Genomic DNA, 18557 nt, shown 5'->3' with positions numbered 1-18557 from the left:
TGCCAACCTGGCTTAGCCTCGCATCACTCATCAGACCCAGGGATAAGATCCCAATGTGGTCTTTCATTTTGGTGTACCTTTCGTCAGTAAGACCTACAAAACTATTTCCCCCACATCTGACAACATAACGCTCTACAAAATTGATTCGTAACGTTCAAACCTTAGTCTGAGGGAAATATACATATCTAGGCACACGCTGCCTCTTCTATTGTTTGTTCCATTAATCCTCATCATTTCTATAAATGATCCATTCAACTAAACACACGTTGGCTGATAATTATCAGATACTAACGGGTAGATTTTAAAACCGTTGCTCGTGCAGAAATGGCCCTATACACATGTATGTGGGCCGCGTGCGAGCAACGCGAATTTTAAGATGCTGGGAAGCAAGTGCATCCAGAATAAGGAGGCGGGAAAGGGGGCGGGGCATGGGCGTTCCGGGGAGGGGCCAAGACTTGCGCGCGTAACCCCTGAATTTTGCAAGGCTGAGCATGGCAATGCGCGCCACGTTACCTGCGCAATTTTACTACCGGTCCTGATGAGGCGCGTCTAGAGATTTGGGGCCAGAGGGATCCTGAACACCGGGGGGGGGGGAGTGAGAGAGGGAGACTCTGTTAGAGAGGCAATCTGACACTCTATATATATCTCCCACTGTAAGAGGGGCACTTACAAGTAAGGATGGGGGTTGGGGAGCGGTGTTACATTGGTCTGCCTAGGGCGCAAGGGTCTGTAGACGTTTGTAACACTGCCCCCAACCCACCCTGAGCTGAAAGTACCCCTCTTTCAGTGGGAGATATATAGCGTGTCAGGTTATCTGTCTTTCTTTCTCTCCCCCCTCCCATCGTCATCACATGTAAAGGCTCCACACGTATGCACGGCAGGGATATTTTAAATGATACGCGTGTGCTTGCACACATGATCTAAAATGAAGCGCATTTTCGCTCGTGTGCCCAGTATGCGCGTTTATGGGCGCACGCGTGCCCCTTTTAAAATGTACCTGTTAGAGAGAGGCCAGCCTGCTGAACGATTTTATACCCTCTGATAAACTAACCAAAAGCCTGCTTCAGAAGAAGGTTTTTTAATAAAAGAAGATCGGCTTAACCGTAATCCAATAGGTAGAGAGTTCCAGAAAGCAGGGGCTGCCACGGAGAAGGCAGGTTCTCTTGCGGGTTGAGAGCCGAGCAGATCTTAAGGACGCCACATCGGCGCCCTTTGCAGAGTTCCTGCTGATATGGACTTGCCTTATGAGGAAACAGCAGTCAATGCAGCCCATCTTATCACAGCAAAACTATTTATTCCAACTGCCCTTACGTTTATATTTCAGATAACCGTAGCTGCATCGTGCATGTTTGCCGCCTGGTTTTTCTAGTTGGGGATCTCTGGATTTCTGTTTGAAGCCGTCCTTGACTGCACCTCCCGGGGACTCATCTGATGAGATTAGGGAGCTTTCCTTTCTACCTTTCTGTCTTTTCCTTTTCCACATGTCAGCAGGTAGTCCTGAGGTTCCCGTGGGCATTGGCCCAGTTCTTGGAGGGGAAGGTGCGCTTATGCCTTTTTCCTTTTGAGAATTTCCCCAGGGAAACTATGCCCAAAGACATCTGCTCCTGCTCTTCCCGTGGGATACCTTTTGTCCTGTAAAACCAATGCGCGTGTTTTTGGAAGTGCAAATCGACGAGAGCTGATGCTGTCCCCAGAATGCCTCCACTAATGCAGGTAAAAAGTGCATGTGGTGGTCCACAATGTAAATACTTTTACTCCCAGGGAGGGGCCAATTTTTAAAAAGGCCTTTTATCCAGGCAGTTAGCTTCTGGAAATTGTTCTCGCATTGCTTTCTCTCGCCGGGCCCTGTACCGAGCTGTAAGACAGGGTGGCGGGTACTGATTGATTAAAGTTTTTTGTTTACTGAACACTTCTGTTGGTCTCCTAACGCTGAGGCTTGAGGTGATATACAGTGAACTATTGCAGATATATGGGAGTAAAACAGTATTACATAAGAATGATACAATTAATGTAAGACGCAGCATGAAAATACATTCAGTTGCAACCTTTCAAACAAACGCAAGAAAGAGAAAAAGTGAATAAGCTAAGAACTCCCAAATTACCCAAGTTAGGCCAGAGCTAACGCCAAGCTCACAGAGATGGGCCTTCAAAAGCTTTCTAAATCTAAGATAATTCTTTTCCACATCAAGGGATTTGGGGGAAGAGCTGCAGAGGGGAAGGTGAGTTGCAGGAAAAAGTGCAGAACCCACATAAAAAACAAAACAGTATATGAATTCAAGAAAACATGGGATAAACACAGGGGATCTGCTAGGGAGTGATGGCAGGACTTCATTTGTAGGCACTGTGAAGTGGCACCGGGAGTGGATGGGAACAGGGCCGGGGCAAGATGTGACCTGGGTGAGGTGCAGAAGACTGGGTCAAGTGTGAGAAATTGCCCAAAACTCAAGGCCTTGTGACTGCTCTGGTCTCAGGTTAAGCAGCTCCAACACGCTCTGCTCTGCTTTCTCTGAGATCCGGGGGGGGGGGGGCCCAGAAATTGATTTTGCCACTCAGTTTCTGCAGAGAGCTGGAACTGATTTACACCACTAGTTCTGCGCTTTTTTTCCATGGGGGACCCAGAACTGATCTACACGGCCAGCTCTGCCCTCGCCTCCTTGGTTCCTGGAAAAAATGGCGACAGAACGCTCTTTTTTAGGTTGTTCTACCAGAAATTAAGTCCTGGGTAGGAGACCCCAGAAGGGGTGGAATTATAACACGGTAGGGTTGAAGCCTTGATGGCTGGCAGTATTGCTCATAAGTTTCAAACTTGTACCAGTTTAGCCCCTAAAGAAGAGGAGGAGAAGGGGGGAACATGAGGGGAAGGGCTGGCCCGGGGAGCAGAGCGGCTCTTCTTTGCTCTGTCTGCTCCTGACTCACCCTCTCCCCCCCCATTTCCTTCTTGCAGGCTCCCTGAAGGGGAGGGGCTGGGGCAGAACGTCCCTGCTGCTCCACCTCTTGTCTGAAAAGAAGTGGTGGGAACTGCCTTTCAGTCTTTTTCCTCTCTCAAATTTAAGCCCTGAGTGGTGGGAATTGTAAAGCTAAATCAGTTGGGTGGATGGGCAGCCTAGATGGACCATGTGGTCGTCGTCTGCCCTCACGTTTCTGTGACTGCATGTTTTCACTGAGGGAGGACCCAGCAAAGAACAAGATCGCCCGATCTGAAGTGGTGGCCGGTTTCTCTGCTGAGCGTACTGGGCCCCGTCCATTTAATTCCTTAAGCGTAAGGCAGAGAGGACCTGTGAAGACTTGCACGGTGCAGGGGAAATGTGGTCTCTCTGATGCTGCGGCCAGAAAGTAACCGGGTGGCAGGAGCTGTGAAGAATTTCCCCCCTGAGTTGCCTGTGCAGCCGCACTCATGCTGCCCTTGTTTTGCTTCTCTGCAGGGCTGCCCTGGGCGTTTCCTGGCTGGATAGGCAGGGGAGAGGCATGGCCCTATGACTTCCCAGATATCACTGCTTACTATGTCGTCTCCTGGATCATTGGTGCCAAACAGTACCACGACTTGGATATTGATTACGTCGGGGTCAGTAATTTGCACTTTTATTTTGCTTTTATCTGGACGTGCTTTTTTTTATATTTTAAATCTTTACAGGAGACCATGATAGCAGATAAAATCTGCAGGGTACCTCTAGTCTGTTTTACAACTATTCATCATTTCTCTAGTGCTACTTGACATATGCAGTGCTGTAAAAATACACATAAAAGATATAATTCCTTGCTTTGTAGAGCTTACTGTCTAATCAAGGCAAACAGAAGAAAAGAGACCCCAGGAATTTCCTTTATTAAGAAAATAGTTAGAACCAATAAGGCTGTGAGTGGAATAATCAGGAGGTAACATTTCAAAGCAGCAGCATCAGGACGGTGGGTTTGAAAAACGTCAGAAAGGGGGCAGGACGCACCAACACAGGAAGGCCCTTCCAAGTATACGGGTGCAGCCAGGTGGAAAGCATAGAGTCGGGAGTTGGAGAGGGGCATTGATAAGAGTGGCTTGCCTGATGATGAGCGTTCACGAGGAGGGGTGTAGGAGAAGTAGCGAGGAGCTGCAGAGTGAGGGCTGTTGAAAGTGAGTACGAGGAGCTTGACCTGACTGCAGAAGTGGATAAAGGAGCCAATCTAGTGACTTGAGAAGAAGGGTTACAGGGATGTAGTGGATTTTGGGTGGGTTGTAATGGGAAGAGGGGTTCACTGGGAGACTGGTGAGGAGTAGGTTGCAGGTAAGTCTACGCAGGAGGTGGTGACGGCGTGGTTAAGGGTTCATGGTGGTGTGTGTTAGAAAGAAGGATGATTTTGACCTAAACTCGTTCCTCTTACCTGCCGTAGACCCCAGGTGATCTCAGAGAGAGCAGGTTTGCTGGGACCTCTGGCAGGAGCAGGTTGCAGTAGCTTGTTAAAGGTATATGTATGTGACCAGGCACAGTTACGCAAACCCACCACTCTATAATTGCCATAACAAGACTAATTGATGCACTAAAGGACCCTTCATGAAAAAGGGAGGGCTTGCACCATGAACGGGTCTTGTATTGACTTGATATTCGTGCCCAAATATAATCGCAGGTCCCATTTTACTTTTACATGCTCGCATGGCCTTTCTTACATTTTTATGTGCAATTCCAAAAGAAGTAAAAGTATTGAAATATAATACTACTAAAATGGAATATAAGTGTTCCTTCAGTATGTACTTGTGTAGTTACATTTCTGATCCCTTGGCGCCTGGCTTTTCACTGCTGGGTTGTTAGCGGGATGATTTACTTCTGCTGTCCAGCAGGAAACATGGTAGCTGCAGTTGCACTGAAGTTCTGTCCTATTCGTCCCCCCCGATCAGTCCAGGCGCATGGAGACAGAGAAGAAAAGCTTTATTGGAACTGTCACTTAAGCCAGTGTGCCACCTGCAACCCCTCAGTACAGCTCAGTATTAGTTACTTATTTTATTTATCTGACTTTTATAGTCTGCTTTATGGCACTTCAGAGCAGATTACATTCAGGTACTGAAGGTATTTACAATCTGTTTGTACCTGAGACAACAGAGAGTAAAGTGACTTGCCCAAGATTACAAGGAGCAGCAGTGGGATTTGAACTCTGGTTTCCCTGGTTCTCAGCCTGCTACTCTAACCACTAGGCGGCTCCTCCTCTCCCTTAAGTCTCCAGCAGATGTAGAGGTGCAAAACATGCAGTCTGGTTGAAAATAAGATAAAGAGCAGAGAGATAGGAAAACTTCTCCTAGGAGTATTAGATCCATGAAAGGCTATCCCCCTGGAAGAGTAGAGCAAGCAAGGGCTTGATGACCCTTGCTTTGTCTCTCTGCCCGGTGTCTGAGCGGAGATTGAAAGTCAGTGGTCTGACTCCCTCATTGTTCCCCACATGGCTCCATCCCACTCCTGCCTCGGCTGGAAGAAGATCTACAGCAGGGAATTAGCCTTATTTTCTGTCTTTTAGTGGCCAGTGTGGGGGTGTACTGTGCCTTTAAAAAAAAAAAAAAAGAAATATCTTCTAAGAATAGGAAAGTGTGCGCCAGAAGTATAGCTGATCGGCTTGGGGAGGTGTCCTGCTGTGGTGCCCTGGTGGCAGTTCTCGTGTGTGTGTGTGGTGACCTGGAATTTGCCTGCATTTTTCTGCAGGGCTGGGTATGCATTTTCAGGAGAGTCTGTTCTTGGCCCAGAAGTGCGTGCATGGCAGAGGTCCTCATGGAGGCTAAGCATGGGAAACATTGCTTTTGTTTGGCTGCTGAACTTGGCAGGACTCTGCAGCTATTGTGCATTGGAGGAAGAAGGTAGCTAGAGCAGCCTGAGGCTAGTGAACGTTTCTTCGGGAGGAAAGAAGGCCCATGTGCTTGAGGTGGTTAGATCTTCTCCCTCCTGCAGCATGGGAAGTGTGGCCATTTTTTGAGTCAGTTCCCGTGGTGCAGGAAATGTCAAAAGAGGGTCCTGCTTCTCTTTCACTTTCTCTGGCTGTTGAGGGGCCCCAAGAGGAGTCTGAGGAATGCAATGAGTCCTCAGGGGAGGAGTTCTATAGATAGGGAGTCATTTTCCCTCTGAGTTTGTGCTATTAATGCACAAAGCCTTCCTGACAAGAAAGGGGGCTTTGGGGGAAGCATCCTAGCTCACAGAGTAGCAAATCTAGAAAGATTGCCTCTTGCCGAGGGGGGGGGGGGGGGGGTGAGGAGGCCTGAGAGCCCTCTGTGTATTCCTGTTTGGAAGCAGTGTGCAGCGGATGCGTCCAAGTCTTTGGAGGGCTCTGAGGGGGAAGGGGTCCCTTATCAGATCCTCCAGGGGATGAGGATGAGAATCGGGATCCCCTGGGGCTGGGAGATGTTCCTCTAGCAGAGGAAGATGACCGCAGGAAGGTTAGGCTCTTCTAGAGGGAGGAGTTATTTCCTCTAGTTCAAATGTTGAAGGAGCTAGGGATTGAGATGCAGGAGAAGTCTGATCATGGAGGGGTGGACCCTGCCATGGAAGGACTTTGAGATCTGGTGAAGGCATTTCCCTTCCATCGAACTGTTTTAAGTCAGGCAGTGGGATACTCCTGAAGTTGGCCTTAAGTTGGGCAGATCAATATTGAAGCTTTATCCACTGCCGGAGGAAGTGTTGGAGCTCTTGAAACTCCCAAAGGTACATGCTTTGGGCTTGGCAGTGACCAAAAAGATTACCATTCCAGGGGCAGAGTTCGTGGTTCTGAAGGGTGCTCAGGATTGGAAGCTGGAGGTACATCTTAAGAAGATGTTTGAGGTCTCTGTGTTGGGCATATGGGCCATGGTGTGCTGTAGCTTCATGGCGTCTGTTTGCACTGGATACAGCAGTTCCAAGTGAAGGAAGCAGGAGCTTCGGTCTTGACCAAACAGGCAGAGTGTTTGGAGGCTGGAGTAGCCTATATAGCAGATGACTTGCTGTGCACGTCTGCCCGAAACATGTCTGCGGGCTCATCTAGAAGACTCCTGTACATGCCTAATTGATTTGTGGATGTCTGGTCCAATTTGCAACTGGGTAAACGTTTGTTTGGTGAGGACCTCTAGCAGCTGGTTAAGCACTTAGGCAAGTTGAAGGAGCATAGATTGCCTGAGGACAAGCCAAAAGGGAACAGGAAGAGTTTCCTTGGCAGACAAAAGGAGGCAAGGAGATATTACCCATGTAGGGGCTCCTCTGACGAGTGGCAGGAGTCTGGCAAGTTTCAGTCCTTTTGGGGGTTGTATAGACCCACCAGAGAGGCTTCCAGTCACGGCGCATGAGGTGATAGAACACACAATGAAACACGGCTGGTCCACTCTTTCCCAGTTGTCATTGAGGGCTGCCTGGCCCTTTTATATGAGGAGTGGACCACTATAACTATAGACCAGTGAGTCCTGAAGGTCATAAAAAAAGGGCTTCTCTTTAGAGCAGTTTGGGCCACCCTAGATTGGGTGGCCCGAACTGCTCTAATCCCTGTGCCTGCGGAGGAATAGGGCAGAGGAAGGTATTCCATCTGTTTCATCCTTCCGGAAGGAAGGTACCTGTTGGCCCATTCTAACCTATAGAAAGTAAATGTGGCCCTATGAGTTCCAAGATTCAGGATGGAAACGCTGCGGTCAGAAATTGTAGCAGTCTGCAGAGGGGAGTTTCTTGCTTCTCTCGATCTCATGGAAGCATATTCCCATTCGGGAAGAGCATCAGAAATTCCTACGCTTCACAGTGTTAGGAGAGCATTTTCAGTTTCACGCTGTTCCATTTGGTCTAACTGCATCTCTGACATTCACCAAGATGATGGTGGTGGTAGCTGCTGCTCTTCAGAAGGGAGGGCATTTTGGTCCATCCTTATCTGGATGACTGGCTTGTGCAGGCACAGTCCAAGGACCTCTGCCACTACTTGCTTCTGCAAGTCATGCAGAGACTACAGACTCTGGGCTGGGTGGTAAATCTAGCAAAGGCAACTTGGTCCCAACTCAGTCATTGGAATAGGTGTCCACTTCGATACAGACCTTTGCAGGTTTTCCTTATGGAAGAGAAGTTGATGAAATTGCAAGTGCATGTCTGGAGGTTATTTTCAGCATCTGGAACCTAAGAGTCTGGGATTATTTGCAGGTCCTGAGTTCTATGGCATCTACATCGGAACCAGTTCCCTGGGGATTCGTGCATATGTGGCCTCTTTGAGGGCATTGCTATCTGATGGAACCCTCAGTTGGAGGATTTTCAGCTTCGTCTACCACTACAGGTGAAGATGATTCCAGAGGGTCTACAAGCCCATTCTACTAGAGCTCAGGTGGCATCCTGGGTTGAATGTCATTTGGGTTTCCCCACAGGAAATTTGCTGAGTGGCAACGTGGTTGTCTTTGCACATTTTCACAAAGCATTACCAGAAGGTAATAAACTCTCAAATAAACTCTCTACAAACCCAGCCTTTAGAGGCTGGGTTTGGAGAGAGTTTATTTGAGTGGGTCTTTAAGATTTCTGCCTGATCTAGGGAAGCTTGGGTACATCCCATGCGTCTGGACTGATCTGGGGGACAAATAGGAAAAGAAAACTGGTTCTTACCTACCAGTTTTCGTTCCTGAAGTTCCACATAGCAATCCAGAGCTCCACCCTTTCTGGAAAGACCACTGTAGTCTGTGTGTGCATATAGTAAGAACTTATTTTTAAGGGGAGTTTTCAGTCTTCTTTATAGGCTTGAGGGCTCGGAGTTCTGAGCTTACCTTCCCCCTGCTTTCTGGTTTAACTGTATCTTGGCTTGGGTACAGAGCTATACTGAGGGACTGCAGATGGCATTCTGGCTTAAGTGACACAGTTCCAGCATAGCTTTTCATCTCTGTCTCCATGTGCTGGAAGGGAAGAAAAACCCATGCGTCTGGGCTGCTCTGTGGGACCTCAGGAATGAAAATTAGCAGGTAAGAACTAATTTTCCTTTCTGCCTGAGGATGTGCTGTGAGATGCTGGACTTCCCAGGACACTTGTGCAGCTTGACTGTGAATCAGCCCATCATATGCCTGGTATAAAGCCACGTTTACGTTTGGGAACTGGCTGGATTGATGTAATTTCTGCCCTCGGTCCATAAGTGTAGCGGTCCTCAAGGAATGGTATTTTTAAGTGCAGGTTTCATCTGTGCCCCTGCTAAACGAGTCATGCTACCTCTTGTGTGTAGCTGTTAAAATTATAGAGAGAGAAATCAATACCTCATTCGCACAACATCTAAAATATAAGCAAATAAACTGCTGGCTAAGAGTTTCTGATGCTGAGTTATGTTTGCTATTATAAATTGGGATCTGTTCCAGCTATTTCGCTGACCGGTTTACTTGACAGGCCTGTGGGCCAAAGCAAAATGTAACAGTCCAACTCCAAATCATGTCTTCTGGGAAGGACAAATGAATGAATTCCATACCAGAAAAATTTCCACTTGTGACTTGTACCAACATCACTTGTCCCCTCTGCATCTGGATCTGTCAGAAGCTGCATTCCCCTACACGGATGGCTCTTAAAGGTTTGCTTCTGTGCTGCAGAAAGTCACACAGAAAATGGGATGCTCGTATCCTGCTTTAACTGCTTTTAAGGTCACTTTTTTCATTGGTTACTGCACAGGTAAAACAGATGGTGAAGTTCCTGAGCGTCCTCCAGATCACTCCAGACTCCTGGGATTTTCTCCCCTACCAGCAGATGGAGACGGTGAAGAAAAGCTTTACTGAGACTCCGTTACTTAAGTCAGTGTGCCGCCTGCAGTCCCTTAGTATTTCAGTATTTCTCTGTTTCCAGCAGATGACAGAGGTATAAAACTTGTAGTCTGGACATTCAAAAAACAAGAAAGGTAGGAGTGCTCCCGAGGGTGCTGGGAACCGTGAGGGACCATCCACGCAGTAGAGCAGGGAGGTTGATGACCCTTCCTTCGGCTCTGCCCGTGGTCGTGAGGAGATTGAAAGTTAGTGGTTCTGGTTCCCTTGTTTCTCCATGGAGGACACCCTCTTTCCCCCTTTCAGTCAGTGGATCAGGAAATTTTTTTTTTAAAGTTATTTCTAGCTGAGGGGACATCTCTGATCACAGGGCTATGGGGAGAGGTGTCGGCAAGGGAGGCCGGGGTTCAAGACGTTGCCGTGTGCCATGTTCATGCGCTTTCGGTGGTCCGGCGCAGAAGTTGAGGAGAGCGTCCAATTTGGGCGCACAGGCTGGAGGCATCTAGCACTACAAAGGACACCCAGGCTGGGCGAACATCTTAGGTGCACATGGCGGCTGAGTGCAGGAAACTCTCCCGGGCTTGTTCTGACCAGAAAGCTCACCTAAATGCAGCCATTTTAGAGCAGTCTACCATGGCGCAGGAAGGAACGGGGAGGGGCCACCTCCTTCTCCCCAGCCATGCAGGACCTCGACACTGCTCCGGAGGAGTTGGAGGAGGCCGAGGATTCTTCAGGTTTAGTCTATGATTCAGGGGAGGCATTTTCAGCGGATTTTGTGCTCTTATTTCACAAGGCTTATTTGGCCAGAAAAGGGGAGGAGAGAAAACGCCCCCACTCAAGCTCCCTGTACGTCCAGGGTGATCTCTCGGAGTGGAGGAGGAGGTTTTAAAGGGGCCCTGTGCATCCCCAGCCATAAGAGCTGGACTGCAGAGCATTTGGAGGCAGATGGTGGACGTACCTCTCCCTATGGGGACTGCTATACTTTTTTGGAAGGAGAAATTCTACATCCTCAATTGAGCTCTGCTCTCCTGTGGCGATAACTAAAGGTCCCTTCCCCAGCTGAAAATTCCTGAGGTGGTTTCCGTGATCCCTTAGAGGTGGGCCTTGGTCTGGTAGCCGGTTTCCGGCATGGACTTTGCTGCTAATGCAGCTGGAAGGCAGCAGGTGCAGGAAGCTGAGCGTGGCGGTGATATCCAAATCCCTCTTCCCCTGCAACCAGAAACTGTCTCTGTACTCAGCTGGTAAGCGCTGAGCCCCAGGTAAGTTTAAAAAAAAAAAAAAAAAAAAAAAAGGGTAGAAGCCTTTACCTTCCGATTCAGAGATGATTAGAGGGATTTTTCTGTAGGACTTCCTCCGGTCTCTGTACTCGGCGTGCCGTACAGATAACATTCCCGCTCCCATTGGGGTAAGGGGAATGGGGTATCTGGGTGGGTTGAGTGGCCCCTTGGAGGGCTAGGCCCTGCTTTAGGCTTTGTTGGCACACTGTGTGGTAAGCTGCGGTGGCGCCGTTTTTCACGAGTTTCTGTGCATGCAGTGTTACCCTCTATAGGATGTCGGTGCGCACAGTGCATTGACTCTGCGCACACGCTGTGTGTGACATGTCCGGTGCGAAGTTACGTGCCAACTTCTAAAAGCATGGGATATGCTCCAGCTTTGCACAGTGGCTGTGCATTTGCCTCATCGCACCTTTTTACCTAGGCGCTTGAAATTTGTGCACATAAATCTTTAAGCACAAGTCGACTGAATGCACAGCTATCGCCGTTAATAGTAGTTAAATCACGCGTGGATTGTGATAAATTGCAGGAGAACTTTGCAAGACCTAAAGATTGGGCATCCAAATGGCAGATAAGATTTAGTGTGGACAAGTGCAAGGTGATGCATATAGGGAAAAATAATCCATGCTATAGTTACACAATGTTAGGTTCCATATTAGGAGCCATCATCCAGGAAAAAGATCTAGGCGTCATAGTGGATAATACAATGAAATCGGCAGCAGTGCTGCAGCAGTCAAAAAAAGTAAACAATGTTAGGAATTATTAGGAAGGGAATGGTGAATAAAACTGAAAATGTCATAATGCCTCTGTATCGCTCCACAGTGAGACTGCACCTTGAATACTGTGTACAATTCTGGTCGCCGCATCTTAAAAAATATATAGTTGCGATGGAGAAGGTACAGAGAAGGGCTACCAAAATGATAAAGGGGATGGAACGGCTCCCCTATGAGGAAAGGCTGAAGAGGTTAGGGCTGTTCAGCTTGGAGAAGAGATGGCTGATGGGGGATATGATAGAGGTCTTTAAAATAATGAGAGGTCTAGAACGGGTAAATGTGAATCTTTTATTTACTCTTTTGGATAATAGGACTAGGGGGCACTAGTTAGCACATTTTAAAACTAATCATAAAATTATTTTTCACTCAATGCACAGTTAAACTCTGGAATTTTTTGTCAGGGGATGTGGTTAATGCAGTTAATGTAGCTGGGTTTACAAAAGGTTTGGATAAATTCTTGGAGGAGAAGTCCATTACCTCCTATTAATCAATTTGACTTAGAAAATAGCAACTGCTATTACTAGCATCAGTAGCATGGGATATACTTAGTTTTTGGGTGCTTGCCAGGTACTTGTAGCCTGGATTGGCCACTGTTGGAAACAGGATGCTAGGCCTGATGGGGACCCTTGGTCTGACCCAGTATGACAATTTCTTAAGTTCTTATGTTCTTAACACGCTTGTCCAGATCTGGCCAGAAGACTGGTTACTATACGCCTTCCCTCTGTGGCCCCTACTGGGGAGGATAATTCGCAAAATCGAACACCAAACAGGGTTAATCCTCCTGATAGCTCCAGATTGGCCCAGACATCCGTGGTATGCATACCTACGGAGACTTCTGGTGGAGAACCCTCTATGCCTCCCGCTGCACAGGGACCTGTTGTAGCAAGGGCCGGTTCTTCACGAGGATCCGACTCTATTTTGTCTTACGGTCTGGCCCTTGAGAGGAGATGTGCTGCTACCTTGCTTCGTGCTCAGAAGTTCTCCATGTTTAGGGTATGTGCGGGTCTGGAGATATTTGAGGCCTGATGAGAGGAGCGCTGTGTTTCTCCTCATGCAATCAAAATCTCACTTATTCTGGAATATTTGCAGGATGGTTTGAATAAAGGCTTGGCTCTTAACTCCCTGAAGGTTCAGGTAGTGGCTCTCTCCTGTTTCAGAGGTGAGGTGAATGGATCCTCCCTGTCGGCCCATCCTGACATGGCCAGTTTTCTGAAGGTAGTGAAGCACCTTCAGCCTCCCTTGCGGTTGCCGGTTCCCTTGTGGAATCTTAATTTAGTGCCGGATTTTTTTGGTGGGCCCTTCCTTTTGATCACTGCGCAGTCTTTCCCTTGCGTCTATTGACCTTGAAAACCGTGTTCTTGGTGGCTATATGCTCGGCGCATCGCATATCTGAACTGTAGGCATTGTAGTGCCAGGAGCTATTCCTCTGGATGACTCTGAAGGCATTACAGCTACGTACTGTTCCATCCTTCTTGCCTAAGGTGGTCTCAGAATTTTATTTGAATCACTCCGTTTTGTTACCATCCCTAGAAAAGTTCAAGGACGTGGAGGAATATCAACTCCTGCATCATTTGGATTTCGAGAAACTTCTACTTCACTATCTGGAAGTTTCAGAACCAGTCTGAAAGACTGGACCGCCTGTTTTTCCTTTATGGTGGAAGGAAATAGGGCGAACCAGCTTTGCAGTTCACCATAGCTCGCTGGATTAAGGAGGTGGTCACGAGCGCCTGTGTGGAGATTGGAAAGCCATTGCGCTCTCAGATTAGAGCTCATTCCACTAGGGCTCAGGCGGTGTCATGGGCAGAGGTTAAGACTGTTGTCTCCGATCCGAGTGGTGACATGGTCCTCTTTGCACACCTTCTCCAGGTTTTCTCACCTGGATGTACAGCCCGAGAGGACACTGCCTTTGCATGGGCGGTATTAACTGGACTGTGGGCAGCCTCCCCGCCCCGTTCGGGAGTAGCTTTTGTATATCCCATTGGTCCCGAGACCATCTAGCTACACGCTAGGAAATGGAGAAATTACTTACCTTATTTTTCGCTCCATAAGACGCACTTTTTTTCCCCCAAAGGTGGGGGGAAAATGTATGTGCGTCTTATGGAGCGAATATAAAAAAAAAACCAAACAAAAATCTAACAAACACCCCCCCCCCCCCAAGACCTGACAAATTAATTTCCTGCAACCCCCCAAGACCTGCCAAACGTCCCTGGTGGTCCAGCGGGGGTCCGGGAATGATTTCCTGGGCGTGGGCCGTCGGCTGCCAGTAAACAAAATGGCGCCGACGGCCCTATGCCCTCACTATGTCACTGAGACCGACCGCTGCTATTGGTCGGTCTCAGTGACATAGTGAGGGCATAGGGCCGTCGGCGCCATTTTGTTTACTGGCAGCCGACGGCCCTATGCCCTCACTATGTCACTGAGACCGATCGCTGCTATTGGTCGGTCTCAGTGACATAGTGAGGGCATAGGGCCGTCGGCTGCCAGTAAACAAAATGGCGCCGACGGCCCTATGCCCTCACTATGTCACTGAGACCGACCAATAGCAGCGGTCGGTCTCAGTGACATAGTGAGGGCATAGGGCCGTCGGCGCCATTTTGTTTACTGGCAGCCGACGGCTCACGCCCAGGAGATCCTTCCCGGACCGCTCCTGGACCCCCGCTGGACCACCAGGGACGTTTGGCAGGTCTTGGGGGGGGTCAGGAGGGTGGGGGGTTGCAGGAAATTAATTCGGCAGGTCTTGGGGGGGTCAGGGGGGTGGAGGTTGTTAATTTAAAGGGTTGGGATGGGGGGGGGGGGGTTTTGGGGGTTCCCACAGAAAGAAAAATTTTCTGATCTGGGGAGTGGACCGAAATGGACCTCCCCAGACCCGAAAACAAAATGGGGAGAAAAAAAAAAAACTATGCACTCCCCTAATTTGCTCCATAAGACGCCCAGACGCAGAGCCGGTTTAGCACAATTTTATTTTTTTTTAATTTTCCCCCTCTGAATCCTAGGTGCGTCTTATGGTCAGGTGCGTCTTATGGAGCGAAAAATACGGTACCTGATAATTTCATTTTCCTTAGTGTAGACAGATGGATTCAGCTTCCCACCCTCGGCTGCTCAACGATTGTGCCATGGGTCCTTCCGTGGGGGACTTCACATCCAAAGGGATTACTGGTAAGTGTTCTTCCAATCCCTAGATGACTGGGATATCTGTTCTTACTGGAGTTCAATATTTATGGTTGGTTGAGTACAGTTACAGTTGACTGTTTTTAATCATATTTTTAATCAAGTTTTTTACTAGTATGTCCACAGTGGCTTTTGAAGAGAATACTGGTGGGCTGAGGTCACTGCAGGGGTGTATGTACTGTGATGTCAGCTTTGCTCCATCTGCTGGCAGGGGAGCATAACCCATTGGTCCTGAGTCCATCTGTTTACACTACGGAAAACAAAATGATCAGGTAAGTAATTTCCCCAATATTTTACGAAAACAACTCTGTTTTGTTTTGGGATTTAGTTAAGTTTGCTCCCTCAATTGTAAGCTAATCTTAATAACTTCATGCCATCTAGAAAATACATTGCAATCCTTTACTTAGTTTACCCTGTCAGCTTTTGTTGTCGCTCACTCTTGTGTGTTAGTGGTGGTGGTAAATTCTGGCGCAGACCAGAGCCCCAAAGGCACAGCAGATGTTCTAGGATCAGTTTTACCAGTCCTGTATCTTACAAGGTCTGCTCGGGATCAGAAGGTGCAAGTAGGGAAGGAGGAATGCTGGATTTATCACACAAGTGATCCTTTGTGTATTATACACAGCAGTTCTGTATTTATAATCACACGCAGTCCTGTATGGTACACTCAGTGCTGTATTATGCTTCTGTTTCTCACTGCCCACAGGACTTACCAACAATAAATAAGGCTTAGTCAATCACTGTCACTCTGAATGTTTTTTGTGTTTTTTTTTAATTTCAAGTTGCTCTTTGGAACAGTGCCAGAGGCAGCTCTGTTCCAAACTCCTTAATAAACTGAAATCTTTGACGTTGCTACTTATAACAAACAATTTAAAGCAATTCAGATAGTAATTACATTTGAACAGTGACATCGTTGACTTTCTTTTCCTTTTGAATCCATTTCATTTGTGGGAAGGAATGAGTATTTGAACTTCCCTATCATCCATGCCAGACCGGTCCAGACAAGTTGGTTATGTTCCCCTGCCAGCAGATGGAAGATGGAGGGAAGTAATTCAAAGCTGACTTCACTCCCTCTGTAAAGGTCTGGTTTTTTTTTTTTTTTTCTTTCTTCTTCTTCATCTGCTGGTGGGAGGACATAACTGTCTGGTCTGGCAGGACTAAAGGAAAGGAAATCAACAGGTAAGTTTTTTTTTTTTTTTTTAAATTTAATCTTTTTGATAGCTGTGGTTAATGTACTAAGTCTTGTCCACCCAGACTGAGTAGTGACAGAACCGTAGAGCATTCGGTTACCATAGGAGCCATCACAGACACATGGGTGATGCCCCAGACACTTGTGAGGGGAGAATTGAGACACAGTTTGTACGGCTCTCATTCTTCAGAGGAATGATCGTAAACTCAAGCTGGACCTATGTCCTTGCATTTGACCAGTCTAAATCCTCTCCCATTCACTTCTCATGGTTTTTTTCATTTTGTCCCTTGTAGATCTGGAATGAGAGATCATTTGACAGCAAATACATCAAGGTACGTCACTATCAAAGGGCATTTTTTGCCTGTTTAATTATTGGGTTATCAAGTAATTGCCCTCTTATGCTTTCAAAAAGCTGAGAATATTCATGCAAAGTGGTATTCACAATGACTTCTACATATAGAGCTTTGTTTGGCTTGTGCTATTCTGTGCTTCTGTCAAACCCTCCTACCTCCAAGCTTGTGCCACTCTTATATTTTATGTCTTTGCATCACTTTCCACTGGAAATGCAGGAAAATGGCACTTTCTTAATTCTGGTGCAGTCCTTGGGCACCAGATATTACTTTTAATTTGAAATTTGGCCAGAAATGCAAAATCAAGGCACTAATTGCCAGCAGGGGACCACAGGTATTGGTTTGTCAAAGAAAGCTGAGGCATTTTTCTTTTCTTTTTTTTTTCCGTTCCTGAAGTAAATAATTGTAGACTGTAGATGGGTTCAGCATACACAATTGTAGATGTTCTTTTGGCGTTAAAAGAATCCGGTTTTGTTCTGAATCTGCAATGATTTTTTCCTGTGCTGATCTGCCATGCTTTGCTGACTTGTGTGGGGATCCTAACTGCAGTCAGCCATGGCGCAGATGCTGGTTTCACAGAAAGGCAGCCACTGTGGGTCGAGTGGGCGAGCAGTGAACTACTGGCCTACGTTCCAGGGTGACTGTCTTGGCAATGGCCGTGGGTATCAGCAGGACGTGCAGGCTCAGAGAAGTGTTGAAGTCATTTTCCTATTTAATAATTCTCTCTGGAGCTGCCGTCTCCCTTTATACTTGACTGGGAGGTGACTTGGCTCTAGGCTTAGCCTGGAGGTCTGTGAATTCCCTCTGACGTTCTGATGTCTTCAGAAGAAATCCCTATAGAGCAAACCTTTTTGTGTAAGCAGTCCAGCAGTGCTGCTATTTTGAATATGATTTTTTTTTTCCTTTGCCTGTCAGCTTTCTCCTTCCTCTTGAGCTTCCAGTCCAGGAATCTGACCCAACTTGGTCCACAGTGTCACGTTTCTATGTAGTCCTCCAGTCTTCCCCCATCTAGCCTGCCATTGTAGTGACAGGCTTCTGCACCACTGCGCTGTCAAGTAACAGCAGGGATTTTACAAGACACATGGGTTAACAAATTTAACTCTTATTTCTGGGCACTTAGGGGCACTAACAAGGCAGCCAAACTACTTCAGACTTTTTTTTCCCAAGGGCTTTGCCGTTTTTGCCCAATCGCAGGCCGTGTCTCCCGCATGTGCTGCTGGATCATCAGGCCGCCCCTTCCTTGTATTCGGATGACCCTTGTGCATGTTCTGCCTGTGAACTTACCATAATGCTGGCACTGTAAAACTTCCGACTGCCTGCGACTGTGTGCTGTGGGCGTTTCTGCTGCATCGCGGCACCCTTTGTTGTGAAGGGAAGGGGAAGCCCTGGGTTAATTAGTCTTCCTGCGGCTGCATGTTACTCCCCAGCTGTACGTTAAGTTTGCAGAATCAACAACATGTCTCTGAGGAAAGGGAGTGTTACAGCTTACCACTGCATGGAAGGCGTTTTGTAATTTTATTTATTTTATTTATTTATTTTATTTTATTTTATTTTATATACCGGCAACCGTTTGCACATCGTGCCGGTTTACAAATAACTTACAACCAGGGATATATAGGCAATGCCTTTACAATGAACAGATTGTAACATAAAACTCATAAACTCAGTGATATAGCAATAAACACGAAAGTAAATAAATAGGGGAGGGAGGGATATGGGTAGACGAGACAAAGGAGGGGGAGGGGGGAGGGTGAGAGGATACATAAGGGAAAGATATGTATAGGGGTTCGAGGAAAAAGTGATAAGCACATAGATTATATACAAAGAAGAGTAGGCGCAGAGGAACAATGATTGGGGGGGGGGAGGCGTTTGTACTAACTAACATTTTAGGTTTGTAGTTCTTTGGGGGGGGGGTGGGTGCAGGGTGTTGGTCCTGAGGAGAGGTATTGGTGAGGGTGGGTGGTTGGATTAAGGTGTTAGTGAGGGATGATGAAGATTGTGATTGGGGGTATGCTCCTATGGGGAAGCTGAGACTGTAGCCCAAGACTTCTCTCTCTGTTGTGGTTATTTGAGTCTGGTAAAATATGTAATTTAAAACAAAGTCCAGGTTTGCAGTGACTTTTGGCCCAAAATAAGAGAATTTAA

The 18557-nt window shown here is 47.3% G+C and overlaps 1 protein-coding gene across 4 annotated transcripts in view; it reads left to right on the top strand.

The window, feature by feature from the left end:
* GALC (galactosylceramidase) overlaps positions 1 to 18557 on the top strand; it is a 111544-nt gene that overhangs the window by 35947 nt on the left and 57040 nt on the right. For all 4 annotated transcript variants that reach the window (XM_029597727.1, XM_029597724.1, XM_029597726.1 and 1 more), the window contains 2 exons: positions 3423 to 3562; positions 16356 to 16394. In XM_029597727.1, coding sequence (XP_029453587.1) covers positions 3423 to 3562; positions 16356 to 16394 — 179 coding nt within the window. The remainder of the gene's footprint in view (positions 1 to 3422; positions 3563 to 16355; positions 16395 to 18557) is intronic.

The sequence above is a fragment of the Rhinatrema bivittatum genome, chromosome 4 (assembly GCF_901001135.1).
Source record: "Rhinatrema bivittatum chromosome 4, aRhiBiv1.1, whole genome shotgun sequence".
Classification (NCBI taxonomy): Eukaryota; Metazoa; Chordata; class Amphibia; order Gymnophiona; family Rhinatrematidae; genus Rhinatrema; species Rhinatrema bivittatum.
Note: the sequence above shows the minus strand (reverse complement) of the source record. Positions and strands in the feature narration are given on the sequence as shown.